The following is a 20,212-nucleotide window of genomic DNA, read 5'->3' on the forward strand; positions in this document are numbered from 1 at the left end:
CTAGATGTTTATCCTTGCTTCATTTCTTTCGATTGAATGGTGTCTATTGCATCTATTTTGACCCTGAGCATCGGGTAATGATTGTGATCGTCGGTCCTCTTTAGTTGTGGCTTTGATATATATATTTGAATGCCCTGAAATTGCAGATGGAATGGGCTATGATTGGGGTTTGCAAATAAACTTCAGTTGTATTATACTTTGATTACGAACTAATTTGGGACTGCTCGGTCCTCGCAAGTTGGTCTTGGTTTTTTAATGCACTCTGCAATTCTAACTTGTTTTTGGATACCTCTGTGCTTACAAATCGAATTTAGTTGTATTACTCTTTGATTATCCTTGCCACCTGTTAATGATATCAGGCTTATGATTCCCAATAGATTCGACCATCCAGTTGGCCTATGGGGTATTCTTCCCTTCAGATGCTCTTGGCCAATATTGATATATTCACTCAGGGCATCGGTAATTCTTGGTCATTTTGTCTGACTAGCCGGTTGTGTGGTGATACCCTAAGACCATTTTTCTTCTCCCTGCTAATTGGGCTTTCTTTGTGTACTTCTAATTGAATCGTAGGAATCTCGGAGCCTACCCTTCCCTTCTCACTCATTCTTTTGAGGTTTGTGTTGATGCTTGGGTTTCGTCTTCTAGAGTTTCCTTTTGTTTTGGAGTCTTCAGGGGAGTTTGAGATTGTCGTTAACATTCGATATCTTCGTCGATTTTCGAAAAAACTTCCCCGGCGGCGGCTATGACGGAATGCTTCTTGAGCCAACCCCTTCCCTTCCTGCCTTAGAGTTTTCGCAGGTTAAGGGATTTCTTCCTCTTTAGAGTCAGTCCTAGAGAGTTTAGGAGTCAGTCTTACCATCCTAGGGTTTAGGTGTCTGTCCTACCCCTGTAGAGTTTAGGATTCTGTCCTATCCCTTCATAAAATTTAGGATTCCGTCTTTCTATCTTTCAGAGTCAGTCTTCAGCATAGGAGTCAGTCCTTCAGTCTTTCAGGAGTCTGTCCTATCATCATAGGGGTTAGGATTCTGTCCATCCCCTCATCAAGTCAGGTGATTTTGTCCGCTCCTGCAAGGTATAGGATGCTGTCCAACCCTTGCAGAGTCGTGATTCTGTTCATTCCCCCTGCAAAGCATAGGATGCTGTCCAACCTTTGCGGGATATCAGGAGTTTGTCCTCCCCTTGTGATGATAGGATTCTGTCATCTTGTGTCGAAAAAAAAATCAAAAACATCTGAAAAATCAAAAATCTCAAAAATCTCGAGTCATTAGAGTGTAGTTAGGAAAATCTGGTCCGAACTACGGATGGCTTGATCCCTAGCTGAGGGGTACGTAGGCAGCTCAGGCGTGCTGCTGGCATCCTGAGTCCAGTCACCATTTCTTTTTTACACTATTTTCACCTTTTTTTTCATCACCATTTTATAAATCACCATTTTTGTAAATATTTCACACAACTTTCACAATTTTCACAACTTCAAAACCTTCCAAAACTACAAAAATTCTTCAAAATGACCTTGCAAATCGGTTTCAAAAGATCTTCCCATAGAGTTAGGAGTCAGTCCTAGACTTTTGGGGTGTCTTAGAGTTAGGAGTCTGTCCTGATCTTGTGAATTTGTCATGTCGGTCGTGTGAGTGTCCCTAGAGTTAAGAGGCCTCAGGTCGTGGTCGGTTAGACACTTAGTCGAGCCGATGGCTAGACTAGAACGCGCTTAGAGAGCCCATGGTTTTCCTTAGGACGCACAACCTAGTCACACATAGGGTGTAGGGTCCACTTGCATTAGTTAGGGCATATAGGGAGTCCTAAAAATTACCATTCACTCGAACTTAAGTAATGGCGCAAGAAGCTATAAAAACTAGTCGGGTCTAGTTGATCGAGTCTAGGATAGCGGTCTTAGAAGGTTAGACATTGTAGTTTAGCATAGGTCGCCGAACTACGTTGGCTCTGATTCTTCCCGAGGCCGGGATACGTAGTGCAGCTAAGATGCATGGCCATCTTGGTCCGAGTCAATTATCGCATTAGAGTCTAGGGTTTGTCATATTGTATGTTTTTGCTGTGTTTTCTTACTTTCCTGTACAGATCCTATACCTTTAGCTGTAGCATGCATGCGTTTGCCCATCAGAACATAGACACCAATTAGGCATGACACTCATAACCTAGCTATTCTTAGGTGTCATATCTTTCATTTCTTTTTGTGTGTGCTTCTTATTCATCTCCGAGATATGCATGATTAGCTAGACGTTATCTCGGGGATATTCGTTCCCATTTCACATGATTTTTGCCCAAAACTCTTCAAAGTTAATAATAAATGGCATAAGAGACCAAGTGCTCGCACTTGGGCGAATCGGGGGCGCCTAATCCCTTCCCCATTCGTCATCAGGCACGGACCTTTTATATCTCTGGTTATCTGTTGCGACAGAGCACAGCATGGGATCCAGGGCCCACTTCCTTGGATGGCGACTCTTTCTTTGTTTAAGGTGCGTCTCGAATCCGGGCTGGTCCCCGAATCGAGAGGTATCTCACTTGACATCGCCGCTCATGCTGTGAGGGGCACTCTTTCGAGAGTTCCTTGGTGGAGCTCTCCTTCACGTGGATGATCCTGAGACTCGCGTGGGGGCACGCCCCCCGCCTCTCTCGGATCGGGGTCCACAGAATCATACCTAATACACTCATGTTATGTACATATTTTCTATTTATATGACATAACCTAGCATGCCATGAATTAACAGAAGAAAGCATGTAAACAGAAGAATCAATTTCATTGATTATTTCAACATTCAGTTTGAACATTCCATCACATGCATATCCTTTACCAACAAAGGATCCAAACTTGGTTACAACATACTGGTCAGACTCTATGGTTTGTTTAAAACCAGCCTTGTTAAGAAGAAAACCAGAAACTAAGTTCTTCCTCATGTCTGGAGTATGAAGAACATCCTTCAGTATCACTTTCCGCCCTGAAGTGAAGCAAAGTTCAACGTCCTCAACACCGAGTACCTTTGTTGTATGCGAGTCCCCTAGAAGCACCTTCTTCTCATTATCTGCATGAGCATACGTCTTGAACCACTTCCTGTCAAAACACACATGACGGGATGCACCAGTGTCGACCCACCACCCTTCAGATCCTCCAATGATATTCACTTCAGTGATCATAGCCACAAGTGGCTCTTCTATCACGTTGGCTTGAGGGATTGGCGCAGTCTTCTTACGTTGACACATCCGTGCAATATGACCCTTTAGACCACAAATATAGCACACAACTTTGGAATAGTCATTCTTTCCAGAAGTTGTGTTTTGGTTCGAACGCTTGAAGGTACCTCGGTTTTGGTTCTGTTGCTTTTTCTTCAACTTTTTTTTGGGCTTCAGATTCACTTGCGGTTTCTGATTTTGGTTCTTAACTTCAGAAATGGCATTAACATTAGTTACATTTTCAGTATTCCCTTCTTTCTTATCTTGGTTACGGTTTTCTTCTTCGATCCGAAGACGAACAAGAAGACCTTCCATAGATAATTCCTTAGTTTTATGAAGAAGGGAATTTCTGAATTCTTTCCAAGAAGGAGGTAATTTGTCAATCACGGCTGCAACTTGAAATTGTTCACTAATAGTCATTCCTTCCGCAAGAATGTCGTGAACAAGTTTTTGCAACTCGTGGGTTTGAGAAATCACCGTCTTCTCATCCACCATGTAATATCTAAAATACTTGCTAACCGCATATTTTTTAGACCCAGCCTCTTCCGTATCATATTTCTTCTGTAAGGCTTCCCAAAGAGTTATGGAATCCTTACAGTCACTATAAAAATCATATAGTTCGTCGGAGAGGCAATTTAGAATAAAATTTTGGCAAAGGAAATCAGAATCTTTCCAATTCTTTTTCATTACAGATCTAACGGGATCAAGTTCTGATCTCCATGGCCTTGGTTCATCTAAAACATGGGCTACTTTCTTGGTGGATAAATAGAAAAACATTTTCTTCTTCCATCTCTTAAAATTAACACCACTGAATCGAAAAGGCTTATTCGGATTTGAAGAATCCGAGATAATCTCATCATGGGATGCCATATTTTAGAAAGAGGAAAACAGAAACGAAAATCACCTTAAAATTGTTGAAGAATTTTCCTCTTAATATAAATAATATGGTGTACCTGTTTTTTGATTTCTGTGAAAAACAGAAAGAATAGATGATTAGTATAACCTTTTCGATGCGGCGAGTTGAGGCACGGACTAGGTCGCTCTCTTTAAGGTGATTTTGCGCCTCTGCGGAAAAGCTTCCGGTGCAACAGATTCGAACGCAATCACCCCCAGGATACAACAGCCCGATGCACCGTCGCTATCTATCTGAAGTACACGATCAGATAAATCCGAACCAAACAACGAACACTCCGAATGCCCAGAAAATGGAATAAAACAGAGATGAAATAAAATAACAGAACACTCTGAAATATAGAGAGAAACTCGGTTCTGTCAACAACAGAAAGAAAGAGAAGCACTGTATTATCACAGTTAACAGAGTGCTAGAAAGCAGAGAAGTTGTGTGTTTTAAAAAACGTTGGTGTGCTTCTGTTTTTATAGCAAAAACGTGTCTGTAGAAAACACCTTTTAAAAAAAAGTAAAGACACAACGTTAAAACATTAAACGCATCTTTTAAACGTATGTTTTAAACGTTATTAAAGATGTATCTAACGGTCAGATTTAGGGAGAATTAAATAGACGTGACTTTTGGGATAAAATAGAAAAGCTACGATTAGGTTTACAATAAACATGACTCTTGGTGTTTAAAATAAACACAACTCTTGGTGATTAAAAAATAATAATCTCGTTTAGGGAAAACCCAAAACCCAACCCAACCCAACCCAACCCACACGCACGCGCACCCGCGCCCATGCCCACGCCCACGCCCCGACACGGCACGGCGCGCGTGTGTGTGTTTATTTGTTTTTGGTTCTCTTTGTAAAATCCCCAAGGCAAACAAATTGAATGCCCTTGAAATGCTCAAGCCTTAGCTCAACATTCCCTCTTATATGGATGGGAGAATTTTTCTCAACTTCCCATCTTGGACTAAACTTTTGAGAGATAAGAGAGCACACTCCAAAGGTTTTTAGTGGGAAAAGTACAAGAGAAAGAATCAATTTGAAATTTTTCAAATTTTGGGTGGGAAATTCAAAAGCAAAAAAGAATCTTTTTCAAAAGCAAATGTTTCTTTCATTTTTAGTATTTAAAATACTAACATAATAGTGTTCCTAAGACCCATAATCCTAAATATATTCACTACGTACAAGTGAAATACACCAAATTCGTCCCTTATGCGGGTAGAAGAGGGTATTTTTGTCCATTCCCTAATTAGTGATTAGGGCTTCATCTTAATTAATTATAAATACTAGTCTTAGCTCAAACCTACATAGAAAACCCTAAATCTAAGAGAAGGAACTGTGAGGGGAGATCAAAATCGTGTGAGAAGAGGTGAAGAGGCGAGTTTGGAGGCTGAAAGATCATGATCAAGCTAAGAAACCTTTTAGAAAAGTAGTTAATATAATCTTGGAAGATTACAATTAGGAGTGTTTTCCTTTTATAAAACCGGATCCCATCGTATTTTCCTCTCTGGATGTGTCTACATCTTTGAATCGGTGTTCTTTGGGCTCTGCAAGTTGTACAGATTCTATAGAACCCGAGTTTAATAATTTTTTGATGCCCGGAGAAGGAAATACGGAGAGTTAATGCCCTAAAGCCTAAACCCTAGTTTTTTAACCGATCGTCGTATGATAGGTCTTTGGTGGCCGGATTGTATTCAATGGAACTCTCTTGCCATAAGGATTCCAACGAATCCAACCACAAACGATTTGGATGATCAGTGTGTGAGTTATAGCCTCCCGAAGTTGTGTAAAAGCGGGATAAAGCGAAGAACCTGTATAGAATCCAGCATGCCATTTGACAAGTTTTCATAATATCACTGTATATGGTTTACTGTGAATTGGTATCTCCATGTCATTCTATGCATTACTTCTGTTGCATATTGATGTACGTGAGTTTAATATCGTGCTGTGTGATAAATGGGATCAGTTAGTCATGCTGTGTGATGCATGGGATTGTGTTGTGATTATGTATCTGATACTCAGGTTGCTTTGGTCATGCCCTAGAGGCATGTGTAGTGTACCTCAATATCTAGATGTTTCCGATACATGGGTAATTTGGTCGTGCCCTAGAGGTATGTGTGGTATACCCCGGTACTTGGGATGGCAATATTCACAAGTTGCTTTGGTCGCGCCCTAGAGGCATGTGTAGTATACCTGACACGGCATGTGCTGTATACCCTACGTATTGAATATTGAGGACTATGAGTTTGTTACTTGGGGACCTAGGTGGTGTGTGATCATTGTTGTGTTACTTGCTTCGCTCGGTTTGAGGGAGCAAAGGTGTCATGAGAATTGGGCATATGCATTACTGTTGTTCCGTGGTGATTCGTACATATGTACTATTGTTATACCATGATGATTTCCAAATTTGTCTCATTGCATAAGTGTTTATTATGGATTGGCCTTATGTTTTCTTGGCATGCCTAGATCCATCACGGATCCTCATATAAACGTATTGGGCGTAAGCTGACCGTTGATAACATTTTTAGATCCTGGGAGTTGACTTTTTTTCTTTTTTTTTAACCCGGAAATTGAATAGCCCCGGGGCGGACCGCCAAAAGTATATAAAAAGAGACAGACAATACAAAGGAGGCAGAGCCAACTAGCCTAGAGGATTACAAATAGAAAATGCTAGAGGACGTCTGAGCACACACAACAGTACGTTAGGATAATGGGACCCACCAATTTGTGTCATATTTGAGAATCTAACACAAAGGACATCGATGGGATCCACCAACTTGTGTCATATCACTAATTAGAAAAAGACTAATTAGGATCAATGATGACCTCTAATTTGAGAATCTTACACAAGGACACGATGTGCAGTTAGGGGTGGCAACGGTTTCGGTTTCGGTTTCGGTTCGGTTTAACCACAAACTGAAACCGAACCGAACATACTTAACTCCAAACCAAAACTGAACCGACCTGAAACCAAAACAGTCCAAACCGAACCAAACCAAACCCATCATACACTCTAAACCGAAATGAAAAGGGGCACATTTATCATTTTCCTATGAAAAGGGGCGCATTTATCATTGTCCAAACCGAACCGAACTAAAACCAAACCGAAACTGAACCGAACCGAACCAATCATCGGTTTGGTTCTACCGAACCAAAATTTGAATCAGTTTGGTTTAACCGAACCGAAACCGAATCGGTTGATTTTGCCACCCTTATGTGCAGTCAAGACCTCTGATCTTGTAATTTATCACTTGATTTTGCCACCCTTATGTAGTTATGTGCAGTCAAGACCTCTGATCTTGTAATGTATCATGAGGTGATTTTAGTCTCATATACTAGAAATCCCATGTAAAAGATTAAAAACTTAAAAAATATAAGGTTTAAAGAATTTAGTCTCATATACTAAACAGACTTCCCATGAATATATAGAATTAAAAAAATTAAAAAATTTAAGTTTTAACATATTCTGTCAGAACCCTAAGCCTGCTTTTGGACTACCGAAATAAGAAACCCAAATCAACATCATATTCTAATTTTTGCTTAGTAAGAAAAAAAATTAAACAAAATCTAATAACAATTACATTCTAGTCAGGGTGAAATCAGAATAACACCTCTCGGGACAGGAAACAGATCGTGGAATCCCTTACCCCCCCCCCCTCGGAATTCCGCCCATGTCAATTCCACTACTTAAAATCTAACCGATGGATTGTTTTAGTAGTAGATTAGGCATGCAGGTTAGCAAACTAGTTTAGAATGAATTTACATTTATCTCATTCTATAATTATCTTTATATATGTGTTTTTATATGGGCTAACAAAAGATCCCAGATCGAAAAAGCGAAAGAGATGTGGATGGGCTTCTAAGCGATTGGGCACCCTCTCCTTAACGTCTACTTTATAAGGGTGAGTTCTACCCGGGTCCCAATAAGTGTTAAAATATTGTAGATCTCACCGTTAGAGTAGTTAACATTTCTATCTTTATCACTTTCTATGATTATGTTAATCACTTTCTATTTCTATCCTGATTTATTTGAGTGTTCTGTATAAACACTCATTAGAGCTAATTGTATGCTAACAAAAATTAGTTAAGATTTTTTTATTTTACAAAGAGGCACTATTATTTATGTTGATTGTATAGATATATAATTAAAGATGAACAGAGCTAATATGAGAGACTCTTTTATTTATATTGATAATATAGATAATTACTTAAATTCATGTATTTAACACATTATGCATGTGTCTTAATTACGAAACAAGTAGTCTCTCTATCTAATCAGATTAGTACTCTCAACTCCTATTCTGTGACTTGTAATCACTCCATAATTGATCGACCGTCTTCCCCAACAGCTCCACGAAGAAATCAACACTATAACCGGTCCTCAATTTAACATTTAGATCGGCAACGAAACCATCTCTTAGGCTATTGCAGTAGTCCAGGAAGCGGGCCGTGACAACATACCCCTGATCCCAACTATCTCCCCCACCGGCCTTAACCCAGTCCGAACCGGCAAATCCGGCCTTCAATCTCACAAAATCTGCTATACCGTCAATCAGGTGTCCGGGTGCTTGATTGGCCCCGTTCCACTGCCACACGTGGGTCATTTCATGGTAGAGGACTCCAGTGATCTCAGTTCGCACGTCGCCCGAATAACTTGCTATGTGACTGGCACTCACGTGGATCTCATTGTTGTTTGTATAAGCAACTCCATCCATCTTATCAATGAATGTGCTAACATGTTGCACACTCTTCCTATCACCTTCGCCTTGTCGGAAGGTTTGCCAAATGAATGTCGAAGCGTTTTCTACTATCTGCTTTGTATATGGGAGCCCAATCTCATTGTCGAAGCGGGTTCCACCGGGTGTTTCGAGCGCATTATTTGTGACATCATAATCAACGGCTTGGATTCCATCTACAGCAGCCATGGCTAGAAGAGAAGAGACCAACAGCATCATGGGATCCATTTTCTCCTATCTTTCTTGTATCTCAATGTTACCTTGTAAGTTCTTGTTCTTAAATAGAAGAAATGCCTTGCCGTCTAATTATGAATTACACGGTTTCATATCATAAAAAAAAAGGTATCTTGACTTGGGGCTTGACTTCGAAACATAGGCATTGACTCGGCTTCATCCATGCAGTTTCTTGAAGGGTGCCGTGTATAATAGGCTGACCTTCTCCATAGTAAATATGAAATGGGCCCATCCAAACAGTTAGAGGGCCTCGTTTTTTCAGCGTTGGGTAGCTTGACATTTGGCAAAGGAAGAGAGCAGATGACACATTTGAATTGCTTTTTTCTATTGCTTACTACAAACCACAAACCGACTTCGACCTTGACTTGGTTCCTTCTTGCTCAAGGATTCCCAAGGCTACACACATGGTCTTGGTCTCACGCCATCCATACGTTAAAGGATTCACAAGCCTCATCTTCCGCATAAATTATACGAGATTTAATGTATAATAGTGTTCCTAAGACCCATAATCCTAAATATATTCACTACGTACAAGTGAAATACACCAAATTCGTCCCTTATGCGGGTAGAAGAGGGTATTTTTGTCCATTCCCTAATTAATGATTAGGGCTTCATCTTAATTAATTATAAATACTACTCTTAGCTAAAACCTACATAGAAAACCCTAAATCTAAGAGAAGGAACTGTGAGGGGAGATCAAAATCGTGTGAGAAGAGGCGAGTTTGGAGGCTGAAAGATCATGATCAAGCTAAGAAACCTTTTAGAAAAGTAGTTAATATAATCTTGGAAGATTACAATTAGGAGTGTTTTCCTTTTTTAAAACCGGATCCCATCGTATTTTCCTCTCTGGATGTGTCTACATCTTTGAATCGGTATTCTTTGGGCTCTGCAAGTTGTACAGATTCTATAGAACCCGAGTTTAATAATTTTTTGATGCCCGGAGAAGGAAATACGGAGAGTTAATGCCCAAAACCCTAGTTTTTCAACCGATCGTCGTATGATAGGTCTTTGGTGGCCGGATTGTATTCGATGGAACCCTCTTGCCATAAGGATTCCCTCTTGCCGTAAGGATTCCAACGAATCCAACCACAATCGATTTGGATGATCAGTGTGTAAGTAATAGCCTCCCGAAGTTGTGTAAAATCGGAAGAAAGCGAAGAACCCGTATAGAATCCAGCATGCCATTTGACATGTTTTCATGATCTACTGATTTGATTTGAATATCATTGTATATGGTTTACTGTGAATTGGTATCTCCATGTCATTCTATGCATTACTTCTGTTGCATATTGATGTACGTGAGTTTAATATCGTGCTGTGTGATACATGGGATCAGTTAGTCATGCTGTGTGATGCATGGGATTGTGTTGTGATTATGTATCTGATACTCAGGTTGCTTTGGTCATGCCCTAGAGGCATTTGTAGTGTACCTCAATATCTAGATGTTTCCGATACATGGGTAATTTGGTCGTGCCCTATAGGTATGTGTGGTATACCCCGGTACTTGGGATGGCAATATTCACAAGTTGCTTTGGTCGCGCCCTAGAGGCATGTGTAGTATACCTGACACGGCATGTGCTGTATACCCTACATATTGAATATTGAGGACTATGAGTTTGTTACTTGGGGACCTAGGTGGTGTGTGATCATTGTTGTGTTACTTGCTTCGCTCGGTTTGAGGGAGCAAAGGTGTCATGAGAATTGGACATATGCATTACTGTTGTTCCGTGGTGATTCGTACATATGTACTATTGTTATACCATGATGATTTCACAAGTTGGGATGGCAATATTCACAAGTTGCTTTGGTCGCGCCCTAGAGGCATGTGTAGTATACCTGACACGGCATGTGCTGTATACCCTACGTATTGAATATTGAGGACTATGAGTTTGTTACTTGGGGACCTAGGTGGTGTGTGATCATTGTTGTGTTACTTGCTTCGCTCAAACATTGTTGTGTTACTTGCTTCGCTCGGTTTGAGGGAGCAAAGGTGTCGTGCGAATTGGACATATGCATTACTGTTGTTCCGTGGTGATTCGTACATATGTACTATTGTTATACCATGATGATTTCCAAATTTGTCTCATTGCATAAGTGTTTATTATGCATTGGCCTTATGTTTTCTTGGCATGCCTAGACCCACCACGGATCCTCGTATAAACGTATTGGGCGTAAGCTGACCGTTGATATCATTTTTAGATCCTGAGAGTTGACTTTTTTTTTTTTTTTTTTAAACCCGGAAATTGAATAGCCCCGGGACGGACCGCCAAGAGTATATAAAAAGAGACAGAGGATTACAAATAGAAAATGCTAGAGGACGTCTAAGCACACACAACAGTACGTTAGGATAATGGGACCCACCAATTTGTGTCATATTTGAGAATCTAACACAAAGGACATCGATGGGATCCACCAACTTGTGTCATATCACTAATTAGAAAAAGACTAATTAGGATCAATGATGACCTCTAATTTGAGAATCTTACACAAGGACACGATGTGCAATTAGGGGTGGCAACGGTTTCGGTTTCGGTTTCGGTTCGGTTTAACCGCAAACTGAAACCGAACCGAACATACTTAACTCCAAACCGAAACCGAACCGACCTGAAACCGAAACAGTCCAAACCGAACCGAACCAAACCCATCATACACTCTAAACCGAAATGAAAAGGGGCACATTTATCATTTTCCTATGAAAAGGAGCGCATTTATCATTGTCCAAACCGAACCGAACTAAAACCAAACCGAAACTGAACCGAACCGAACCAATCATCGGTTTGGTTCTACCGAACCAAAATTTGAATCAGTTTGGTTTAACCGAACCGAAACCGAATTTTCGGTTTCGGTTTGGTTGATTTTGCCACCCTTATGTGCAGTCAAGACCTCTGAATGTGCTAACATGTTGCACACTCTTCCTATCACCTTCACCTTGTCGGAAGGTTTGCCAGATGAATGCCGAGGCGGTTTCTAGTATCTGCTTGGTATATGAGAGCCCAATCTCATTGTCGAAGCGGGTTCCACCGGGTGTTCCGATCACATTATTTGTGACATCATAATCAACGGCTTGGATTCCATCTACAGCAGCCATGGCCAGGAGAGAAGAGATAAACAGCATCATGGGATCCATTTTATCTCTTCTTTCTTGTATCTCAATGGTAGTTTGTAAGTTCATGTTCTTAAATAGAAGAAATGCCTGGCCTTGCCGTCTAATTCTGAATTACACGGTTTCGGTTCATGAGAAAATTATAATGACTTTGGTCTTGACTTGGAAAAATAGGCATTGGCTAGGCTTCATCCATGCAGTTTCTTGACGGGGTGCCTTGTCTAATACGCTGTTCTTCTCCGTTCGAAAATATGAAATGGACCCATCCAAACACTAGTGTCTCATCTTTTAATTGTTGGTTTCTAATGCTTACAACATATCACAAACGGACTTTGACCTTGACTCGGCTCCTTCCATGCAATTTCTTGCTCTTGAAACTTGAGTATAACTACCATATCTCTCTCTCTCTCTCTCTCTCTCTCTCTCTAAGCACTGCCCTATATGGGGTCGATTTATCAGTGCCCTAAATTTATTATATGAGAACTACGTGGGCGAATGGGAAGCATGGGAAGAGAACGTAGTTGAAACTTTGAAAGTTGTCGAATGCGTAATATCAATTTGGTTCACTTGTTTTTATTAATGGAATAATAGTAAAGATAGGTTTTTCTTCCGTGACTGACTTTTCGCTTATCCGGAATAATTCACGTTCGCTTTTCCGTGAATTGTTGAGAATAGTCAAACTGAAAGACAAGTTTTGTAATCTCAGCAAATCATGGAAAAGTTAACTAGCTGATTGTGGTGTGTGAATAAATTGCCAACGTGACATGCAATATTGGAGAGACATACTAGTCTCTCCCTTTTCTTATCAAATAAGGTAGGGTTTACTTGACTTAATGATATCTATCTAATGAATACATGCCTTCTGGGAGTTCTAGTATTAACTCAATGAATTCTTTCTAAACAATCAGTGAGGGTATACTTGACTTAAGTATTCTTGAACTGTTAAATAACATATAAATATAAATTCTTTTATAACCATAAACGTCTTATGTAGGTAAATGCCCCTATAACTATTAAATACTTATAGATATAAATTCTTTTACAGCTATTAAACACCTTATTTTTAAACTCACATCATTTCCATGTCTACCTTATTTGCTAAGTTCTGCTGGGCAAACTGAGACTATAATTGAGTTGGGGACCCCTACGATCGCTACTTGTCTTACAGAAAACTGTCCGCAAATTCTTTCGTTTTTTTTTTTTTTTTTTTTTAATGTTTGAATTTGGGATTACAAACAAAATGACCTAGGTGGTGCATGATGATTGTTGGTTTCTCCCTCGGTCTTATTGTCGTTTCCCATATAATTTTCCCGCTTAGCATGTGTGATTTTCTTTTTATTATAAATATAATATGTAATTAACCCATATAAAATAAATATTATCACAATATTGGTGTGTTCACTATTTCTAAGCTTCTAGAAAGACACTGGCTAGAGAAACTTATCTTCCTCGTTACTATGTCCGTCAACCATGTCCCTGTCACTTTAGAGGCAACAAGACACCACGAAAGGTTTTGTGTTTGTCGTAAATGAATCTTAGTCTTATTAGTCTTCATCACTCTATTTTGATGGGAAATGTTATCATCACTACTGTATTTTGATGAGGGCACTCTTCACTTTATTAAAAGTACGGTATGGGCTGCACCATAGGATGATCCAAACCGTCCATTAGATGGGCCACAGCCTAAATAGGTTGTGCCCCAAAAATCATTTCCATAGGCTGATCCTAACCCTCCGATCTGAATGTTAGAGGGTTGACCCTAACGATTTTAGTCTCATATACTAAACCGACATCCCATGAATATATATAAGTTTAAAAAAAATTCCAAAATATAAGGTTTAACATGTTGTGTAAGAAGTCAAAACCCTAAGCCTGTTTTTGGATTACCGAAATCAGGAACCAGAATCAACATCATATTCTTTTTCTCCCTTAAAAATATGAGGAAAAAAATAAAATAAAAATAAAATTAAACAAATTAATTCTAATAACAATTACATTCTAGTGTGCCCTTGAGGATGGAGAAAATCCCTCGCGAAAGATCCGGGTAACCCCGGTGTTCTCTCGAGGAAGATAGGTCTCATGTTGCTTCAGGGTGGATGGGGAGATTGTTGGGGGGTTCCTACGTTGCTTCTCCGGGGTTATCATTTTCTATGATTATGTTAATCACTTTCCATCCTTATTCCTTTGGGTGTTCAGTATAAATGCTCATTAGGCTAGGTTTATGCTAACAAAAATTAGTGAAGATTTTTTTATTTTAGAAAGAGGCACTATTATTGATGTTGATTGTATAGATATATAATTAAAGATGAACAGAGTTAATATGAGAGACTCTTTTATTTATATTGATAATATAGATAATTACTTAAATCCATGTATTTAACACATTATGCATGTGTCTTAATTACGAAACAAGTAGTCTCTCTATCTAATCAAATTAGTACTCTCAACTACTATTCTGTGACTTGTAATCACTCCATAATTGATCAACCGTCTTCCCCAACAGCTCCACGAAGAAGTCGGCGCTATAACCAGTCCTCAATTTACCATTTAGATCGGCAACAAAACCATCTCTTAGACTATTGCAGTAGTCCAGGAAGCGGGCAGTGACATCATACCCCTGATCCCACCTATCTCACCCACCGGCCTTAACCCAGTGTGAAAGGGCAAATCCGGCCTTCAGTCTCACAAAATCTGCTATACCTTCGATCAGGCCTCCGGGCGCTTGATTGGCCCCATTCCACCCCCACACGCGGGTCATCTCGTGGTAGAGGACCCCGGTGATATCAGTCCTCACATTGCCGGAATAACCTGCGATGTAAATGGCACTCACATGGATCTCATTGTTGCTTGTAAAAGCAACTCCATCCATGCTATCAATGAATGTGCTAACAAGTTGCACACTCTTCCTATCACCTTCGCCTTGTCGGAAGGTTTGCCAAATGAATGTCGAACCGGTTTCTACTATCTGCTTGGTATATGGGAGCCCAATCTCATTGTCGAAGCGGGTTCCACCGGGTGTTCCGAGCGCATTATTTGTGACATAATAATCAACGGCTTGGATTCCATCAACAGCAGCCATGGCTAGAAGAGAAGAGACCAACAGCATCATGGGATCCATTTTCTCCTATCTTTCTTGTATCTCAATGTTACCTTGTAAGTTCTTGTTCTTAAATAGAAGAAATGCCTTGCCTTGCCTTGCCGTCTAATTATGAATTACACGGTTTCATAGTCATGAAAAAAAAAAGTATCTTGACTTGGGGCTTGACTTAGAAACATAGGCATTGACTCGGCTTCATCCATGCAGTTTCTTGAAGGGTGCCGTGTTTAATAGGCTGACCTTCTCCATAGTAAATATGAAATGGGCCTATCCAAACAGTTAGTGGGCCTCGTTTTTTCAGCGTTGGGTAGCTTGACATTTGCCAAAGGAAGAGAGCAGATGACACATCTGAATTGCTTTTTTCTAATGCTTACTACAAGCCACAAACCGACTTCGACCTTGACTTGGTTCCTTCTATGCAATTTCTTGCTCAAGGATTCCCAAGGCTACTACACATGGTCTTGGTCTCACGCCATCCATACGTTAAAGGATTCACAAGCCTCATCTTCCACATAAATTATACGAGATTTAATGTATAATAGTGTTCTTAAGACCCATAATCCTAAATATATTCACTACGTACATGTGAAATACACCAAATTCGTCCCTTATGCGGGTAGAAGAGGGTATTTTTGTCCATTCCCTAATTAGTGATTAGGGCTTCATCTTAATTAATTATAAATACTACTCTTAGCTAAAACCTACATAGAAAACCCTAAATCTAAGAGAAGGAACTGTGAGGGGAGATCAAAATCGTGTGAGAAGAGGTGAAGAGGCGAGTTTGGAGGCTGAAAGATCATGATCAAGCTAAGAAACCTTTTGGAAAAGTAGTTAATATAATCTTGGAAGATTACAATTAGGAGTGTTTTCCTTTTTTAAAACCGGATCCCATCGTATTTTCCTCTCTGGATGTGTCTCCATCTTTGAATCGGTATTCTTTGGGCTCTGCAAGTTGTACAGATTCTATAGAACCCGAGTTTAATAATTTTTTGATGCCCGGAGAAGGAAATACGGAGAGTTAATGCCCTAAACCCTAAACCCTAGTTTTTCAACCGATCGTCGTATGATAGGTTATCTCTTCATCTCAACTGTCCTCCAACCTTAATCACCTTGTTCATCAATCCAACTTTCAAAGAGCTATATAAATCGATTCTACTTACAATTATCATAATTCAATAAATTTCAGCATTACAATTATCATAATTCAATAAATTTCAACATTACAATTATCATAATTCATGATCTCAACATCTTAACAAAAACACCCATGGTCCAAACAATGGAACTTCACAAAAACCGCTTCCATCTCCAAACAAGGGAACTTCACACAAAAATAGTCGTGTAAACAATCAAAACACATCATCTAGTAAAAAGTGACCAGAAATTCTAGAGGAAAAGAACAGAAGGATACCTTCATTGATTTCACCAGCTACCTTCGATTTGGTAGCCATTCTAACACCTCTGAGACCAAAATTACATTTAATTTCAGTCCAATAATAAATTTAGGGTTGGCAATTGGTGGCAATAATCTGAAACGAACATGCCATAATTTTGAGACCATTAATCAGTTTGGGACTTAAAATCCAAAACAAACAGGGCTTAAACAGTCATGAATGAATGAGATCGATTATGTTTTGTAGAATAAGAAGGGGCATAGATCAGTTTAAAAAGAGTTCCATACATTTGACATGTATGGCACCTAAAGTCCTTTTTTTTGGCAAAAAAAAAACCTTGAATTTAAATAGTTCTCTTTTGCATACCTCATACAGATAGATACCTAGAAGCAAAAGCATCACGGGCACCATATTGAAGTTGCCCATTTGATTAAGACATAGCTCTCCCTGTTTTCCACCCTTATTTTGTTGGGCTGCAACTACGACTAAATAATGTTAATAGAACACCTGCCAACTTTGGAAAACATAATAAAAAAACCATAGCGAAAGAACATTCTTCAAACAATGTACTATATCCAATTCAATCAGATCCAGAAAACAAAAAATAACATAATTAAAATCAAAGGAAGATAGTTAACCCATTCAATGACCATAGAGACATTAAATTAGAGCGGGCCAGATGAAGAAAACCTATGAGATTCGAATATACAACAGGCCTTTAAGTGAAATAATGTCTACCAAAAAAATGCTTATCAAAACTCAGAGAAATCACTCCACGAAGAAGAGCAAAAAAGAAGACCTATTAGATCACTTACTCCCCCAAGATTCACAATCTCGGTATTGTTGAACAAATTATCAGATGAGATGGTTGCAGGGGACGATTATCTCTCCATTTTTTGAAAGTAGAACTAAATCAAAAGGAAAAGTGCAGTTCTAAGAACAAAAAATAAGAATACAAAAGAAGAAAAAAATGGAGAGAATTGAGTACCAACATATGGACAAAAATAAGTAAAAATTCTTCTTATTCTATTGGGTTTGTAGAAAGGGGGAAAAGGGAAATTTGAGGTTGTTTGGAAGCCTCCAAAAAAGGAGAAGAAATTGCACAGATGTTCAGTGGACTCATATTCCCATTTTTGCAAGTCTCTTCTATTATATTTCTTCCCTTTCTGCGTTGGGTGTTGATAGTTGGTGGGGTCTTCGTGTTGTATGGGCAGAGGGCAGGGACAGGAGGAATAAGAGGAGTGTTGGTGGAGTTGTAGATCCAGAAGAAGAGAGAATGGATGATGAAGAGATAGGAAAGGCACAGGGCCGTGAGAGAGAGAGGGGGGTAGGTGATGGCTTTCATTCGTGAGAGAGGAAAGATTCAAATTAATGAATGAGCCATTGTGCGTTTCGAATACCAAGGGTCGTATGGGCTTTGGAATACAAAATGGGTTTTGAGTAGGAGTTTTGGAATTTCTTGTGCTGCCATTAATATCGGGATTTAATTCAGGATTTCAGCGTTTTGGAAATGGCGTTTACGTTAAAAAATCACTGTAAATTCCTTTTTTCTTTCCACTTTCTTGTGCCGTCATTAATATCGGGAATAGATATATGTGGAAATCCGAAAACTAAAACCATTAAAATTTAATTTCCACATAAGGAAGGAGAGAGATTTTCTCTTTCGTCACATACGTGCATATTGAGTGGTAAAAATGGAAGGAAATGAATCGGCTATTGCAGTAGTCCAGGAAGCGGGCCGTCACAACATACCTCTGATCCCAACTATCTCCCCCACCGGCCTTAACCCAGTCCGAACCGGCAAATCCGGCCTTCAATCTCACAAAATCTGCTACACCGTCAATCAGGCCTCCGGGCGCTTGATTGGCCCCGTTCCACTGCCACACGTGGGTCATTTCGTGGTAGAGGACTCCGGTGATCTCAGTTCGCACGTCGCCCGAATAACTTTCTATGTGACTGGCACTCACGTGGATCTCATTGTTGGTTGTATAAGCAATTACATTCACGGTATCGATGGTATCAATGAACGTGCTAACATGTTGCACACTCTTCCTATCACCTTCGCCTTGTCGGAAGGTTTGCCAGATGAATGCCGAGGCGGTTTTTAGTATCTGCTTGGTATATGCGAGCCCAATCTCATTGTCGAAGCGGGTTCCACCGGGTGTTCCGATCACATTATTTGTGACATCATAATCAACGGCTTGTATTCCATCTACAGCAGCCATGGCCAGGAGAGAAGAGATAAACAGCATCATGGGATCCATTTTCTCTTTTCTTTCTTGTATCTCAATGGTAGCTTGTAAGTTCATGTTCTTGAAATGCCTGGCCTTGCCGTCTAATTCTGAATTACACGGTTTCGGTTCATGAGAAAATTATAATGACTTTGGGCTTGACTTGGAAAAATAGGCATTGGCTAGGTTTCATCCGTGCAGTTTCTTGACGGGGTGCCTTGTCTAGTACGCTGTTCTTCTCCGTACGAAAATATGAAATGGACCCATCCAAACACTAGTGTCTCATCTTTTAATTGTTGGTTTCTATTGCTTACAACATATCACAAACTGACTTTTTCATCAACCGTGGATGCAATTTTTTGATCCTACAAAGGGGTAGGTGGGGACATGAATCTAGGATCAAAGCCGTTGATCTTAGTGTCTATGAGGAGACACATATGGTCTTGGTCCCATCCCATCCATAAGATAAAACTCATAAAAGATTCACAAGGCTCGTCTTCACACTTAAATTATGCGAAATTTCATGTATTATGGTCTTCCCAAGTCCTGTAATCCTAATATGATGTATCTCCAATAACAAAACAAGTGAATGCACCCTATCTATGGTGCGCATCTTCCCTGTTTCACATACAGTGGATCCGTTCATTTGATGATCCTCCTAGATTCTAGATACATCGAAAAAAGTTCTCCAATCGATGATAAAGATCCAAACTTGAAGATACAATAGATCAGAGATAGTCATAAAAAGCGGGATACTATATCATATTTCAATTAAAGCTTCATGCTCCGATTGATCATCATGGATCAGAGGATGCCCTGATGCCAACTATTTAACTTAACTGAACCTTAGGTGCACCTCGAAAATGATGGTCATAGAATCCACAGTTGATGCACGTACTCCGACCGTTAAAAATGCTCTCGAGAAACATGTTGTATCGAGGTCCAATCTAGCTAAGACCTTATGCTTAGATTAGTAGAATATCTGGCGTTTCCTTAGTAGAACAGGGACCACACAGAGAACCCTAATTGCTCTTTTTTTACCTTGTTTGTTGCTCCCATTAAGTAACCACACCAATATAAGGTTAGAGAGTTGTATTAGTTTCCAACTGCACTAGACTCTTACTATTCTTGGACTTTTGATGAGAGTTATCTTTAGTTAGCCCAGACCTATATTAGAAAACATCTTACTCACCTAATCAACTAGTTTTGCTCAATGTGGGCCACCCTAAGACACTGTTTGGATTGCAAGAATTTTTCGAAATAAGTTTCAGAAGGAAAATTGTTCTAAAATTTCCTACACTTTTTAAGCCTGGAAGTTATCGAGGAACCCGGGTG

General features: G+C 39.7%; 2 protein-coding genes and 1 pseudogene across 13 annotated transcripts in view; all 3 read right to left on the bottom strand.

Annotated features, from left to right (window-relative positions):
• LOC143851289 (uncharacterized) overlaps nt 1–19,010 on the bottom strand; it is a 28,320-nt gene extending 9,310 nt beyond the window's left edge. The window contains exons 1-4 of one of the 12 annotated variants that reach the window (XM_077360662.1): nt 18,321–19,009; nt 17,013–17,153; nt 16,664–16,781; nt 16,435–16,573 (exon numbers count right to left, since the gene is read on the bottom strand). In XM_077360662.1, the coding sequence (XP_077216777.1) occupies nt 17,132–17,153; nt 18,321–18,955 (657 nt within the window). In that variant the 5' untranslated portion in view covers nt 18,956–19,009 and the 3' untranslated portion in view covers nt 16,435–16,573; nt 16,664–16,781; nt 17,013–17,131. Of the gene's footprint in view, nt 1–16,419; nt 16,574–16,663 lie in introns of those variants that run through there. The other 11 variants (XM_077360660.1, XM_077360667.1, XM_077360663.1 and 8 more) reach the window with 11 other exon arrangements.
• LOC143851092 (uncharacterized) lies at nt 8,228–9,084 on the bottom strand. The gene has a single exon (XM_077360418.1). The coding sequence runs from the start codon at nt 9,044–9,046 to the stop codon at nt 8,372–8,374; it is 675 nt and encodes a 224-aa protein (XP_077216533.1). The 5' UTR covers nt 9,047–9,084; the 3' UTR covers nt 8,228–8,371.
• Nucleotides 14,455–15,339, bottom strand: LOC143851286 (uncharacterized; annotated as a pseudogene).
• Nucleotides 19,011–20,212: the final 1,202 nt, after the last annotated feature.

Source organism: Tasmannia lanceolata, unplaced genomic scaffold (genome assembly GCF_043159265.1).
Source record: "Tasmannia lanceolata isolate RefF3 unplaced genomic scaffold, GAP_Taslan_0.1 ptg000018l, whole genome shotgun sequence".
Classification (NCBI taxonomy): domain Eukaryota; kingdom Viridiplantae; phylum Streptophyta; class Magnoliopsida; order Canellales; family Winteraceae; genus Tasmannia; species Tasmannia lanceolata.

Excerpts from the sequence above, each read along its gene's own strand:
- LOC143851092 (XM_077360418.1), bottom strand. The coding sequence starts at position 9,046 with ATGGATCCCATGATGCTGTTGGTCTCTTCTCTTCTAGCCATGGCTGCT.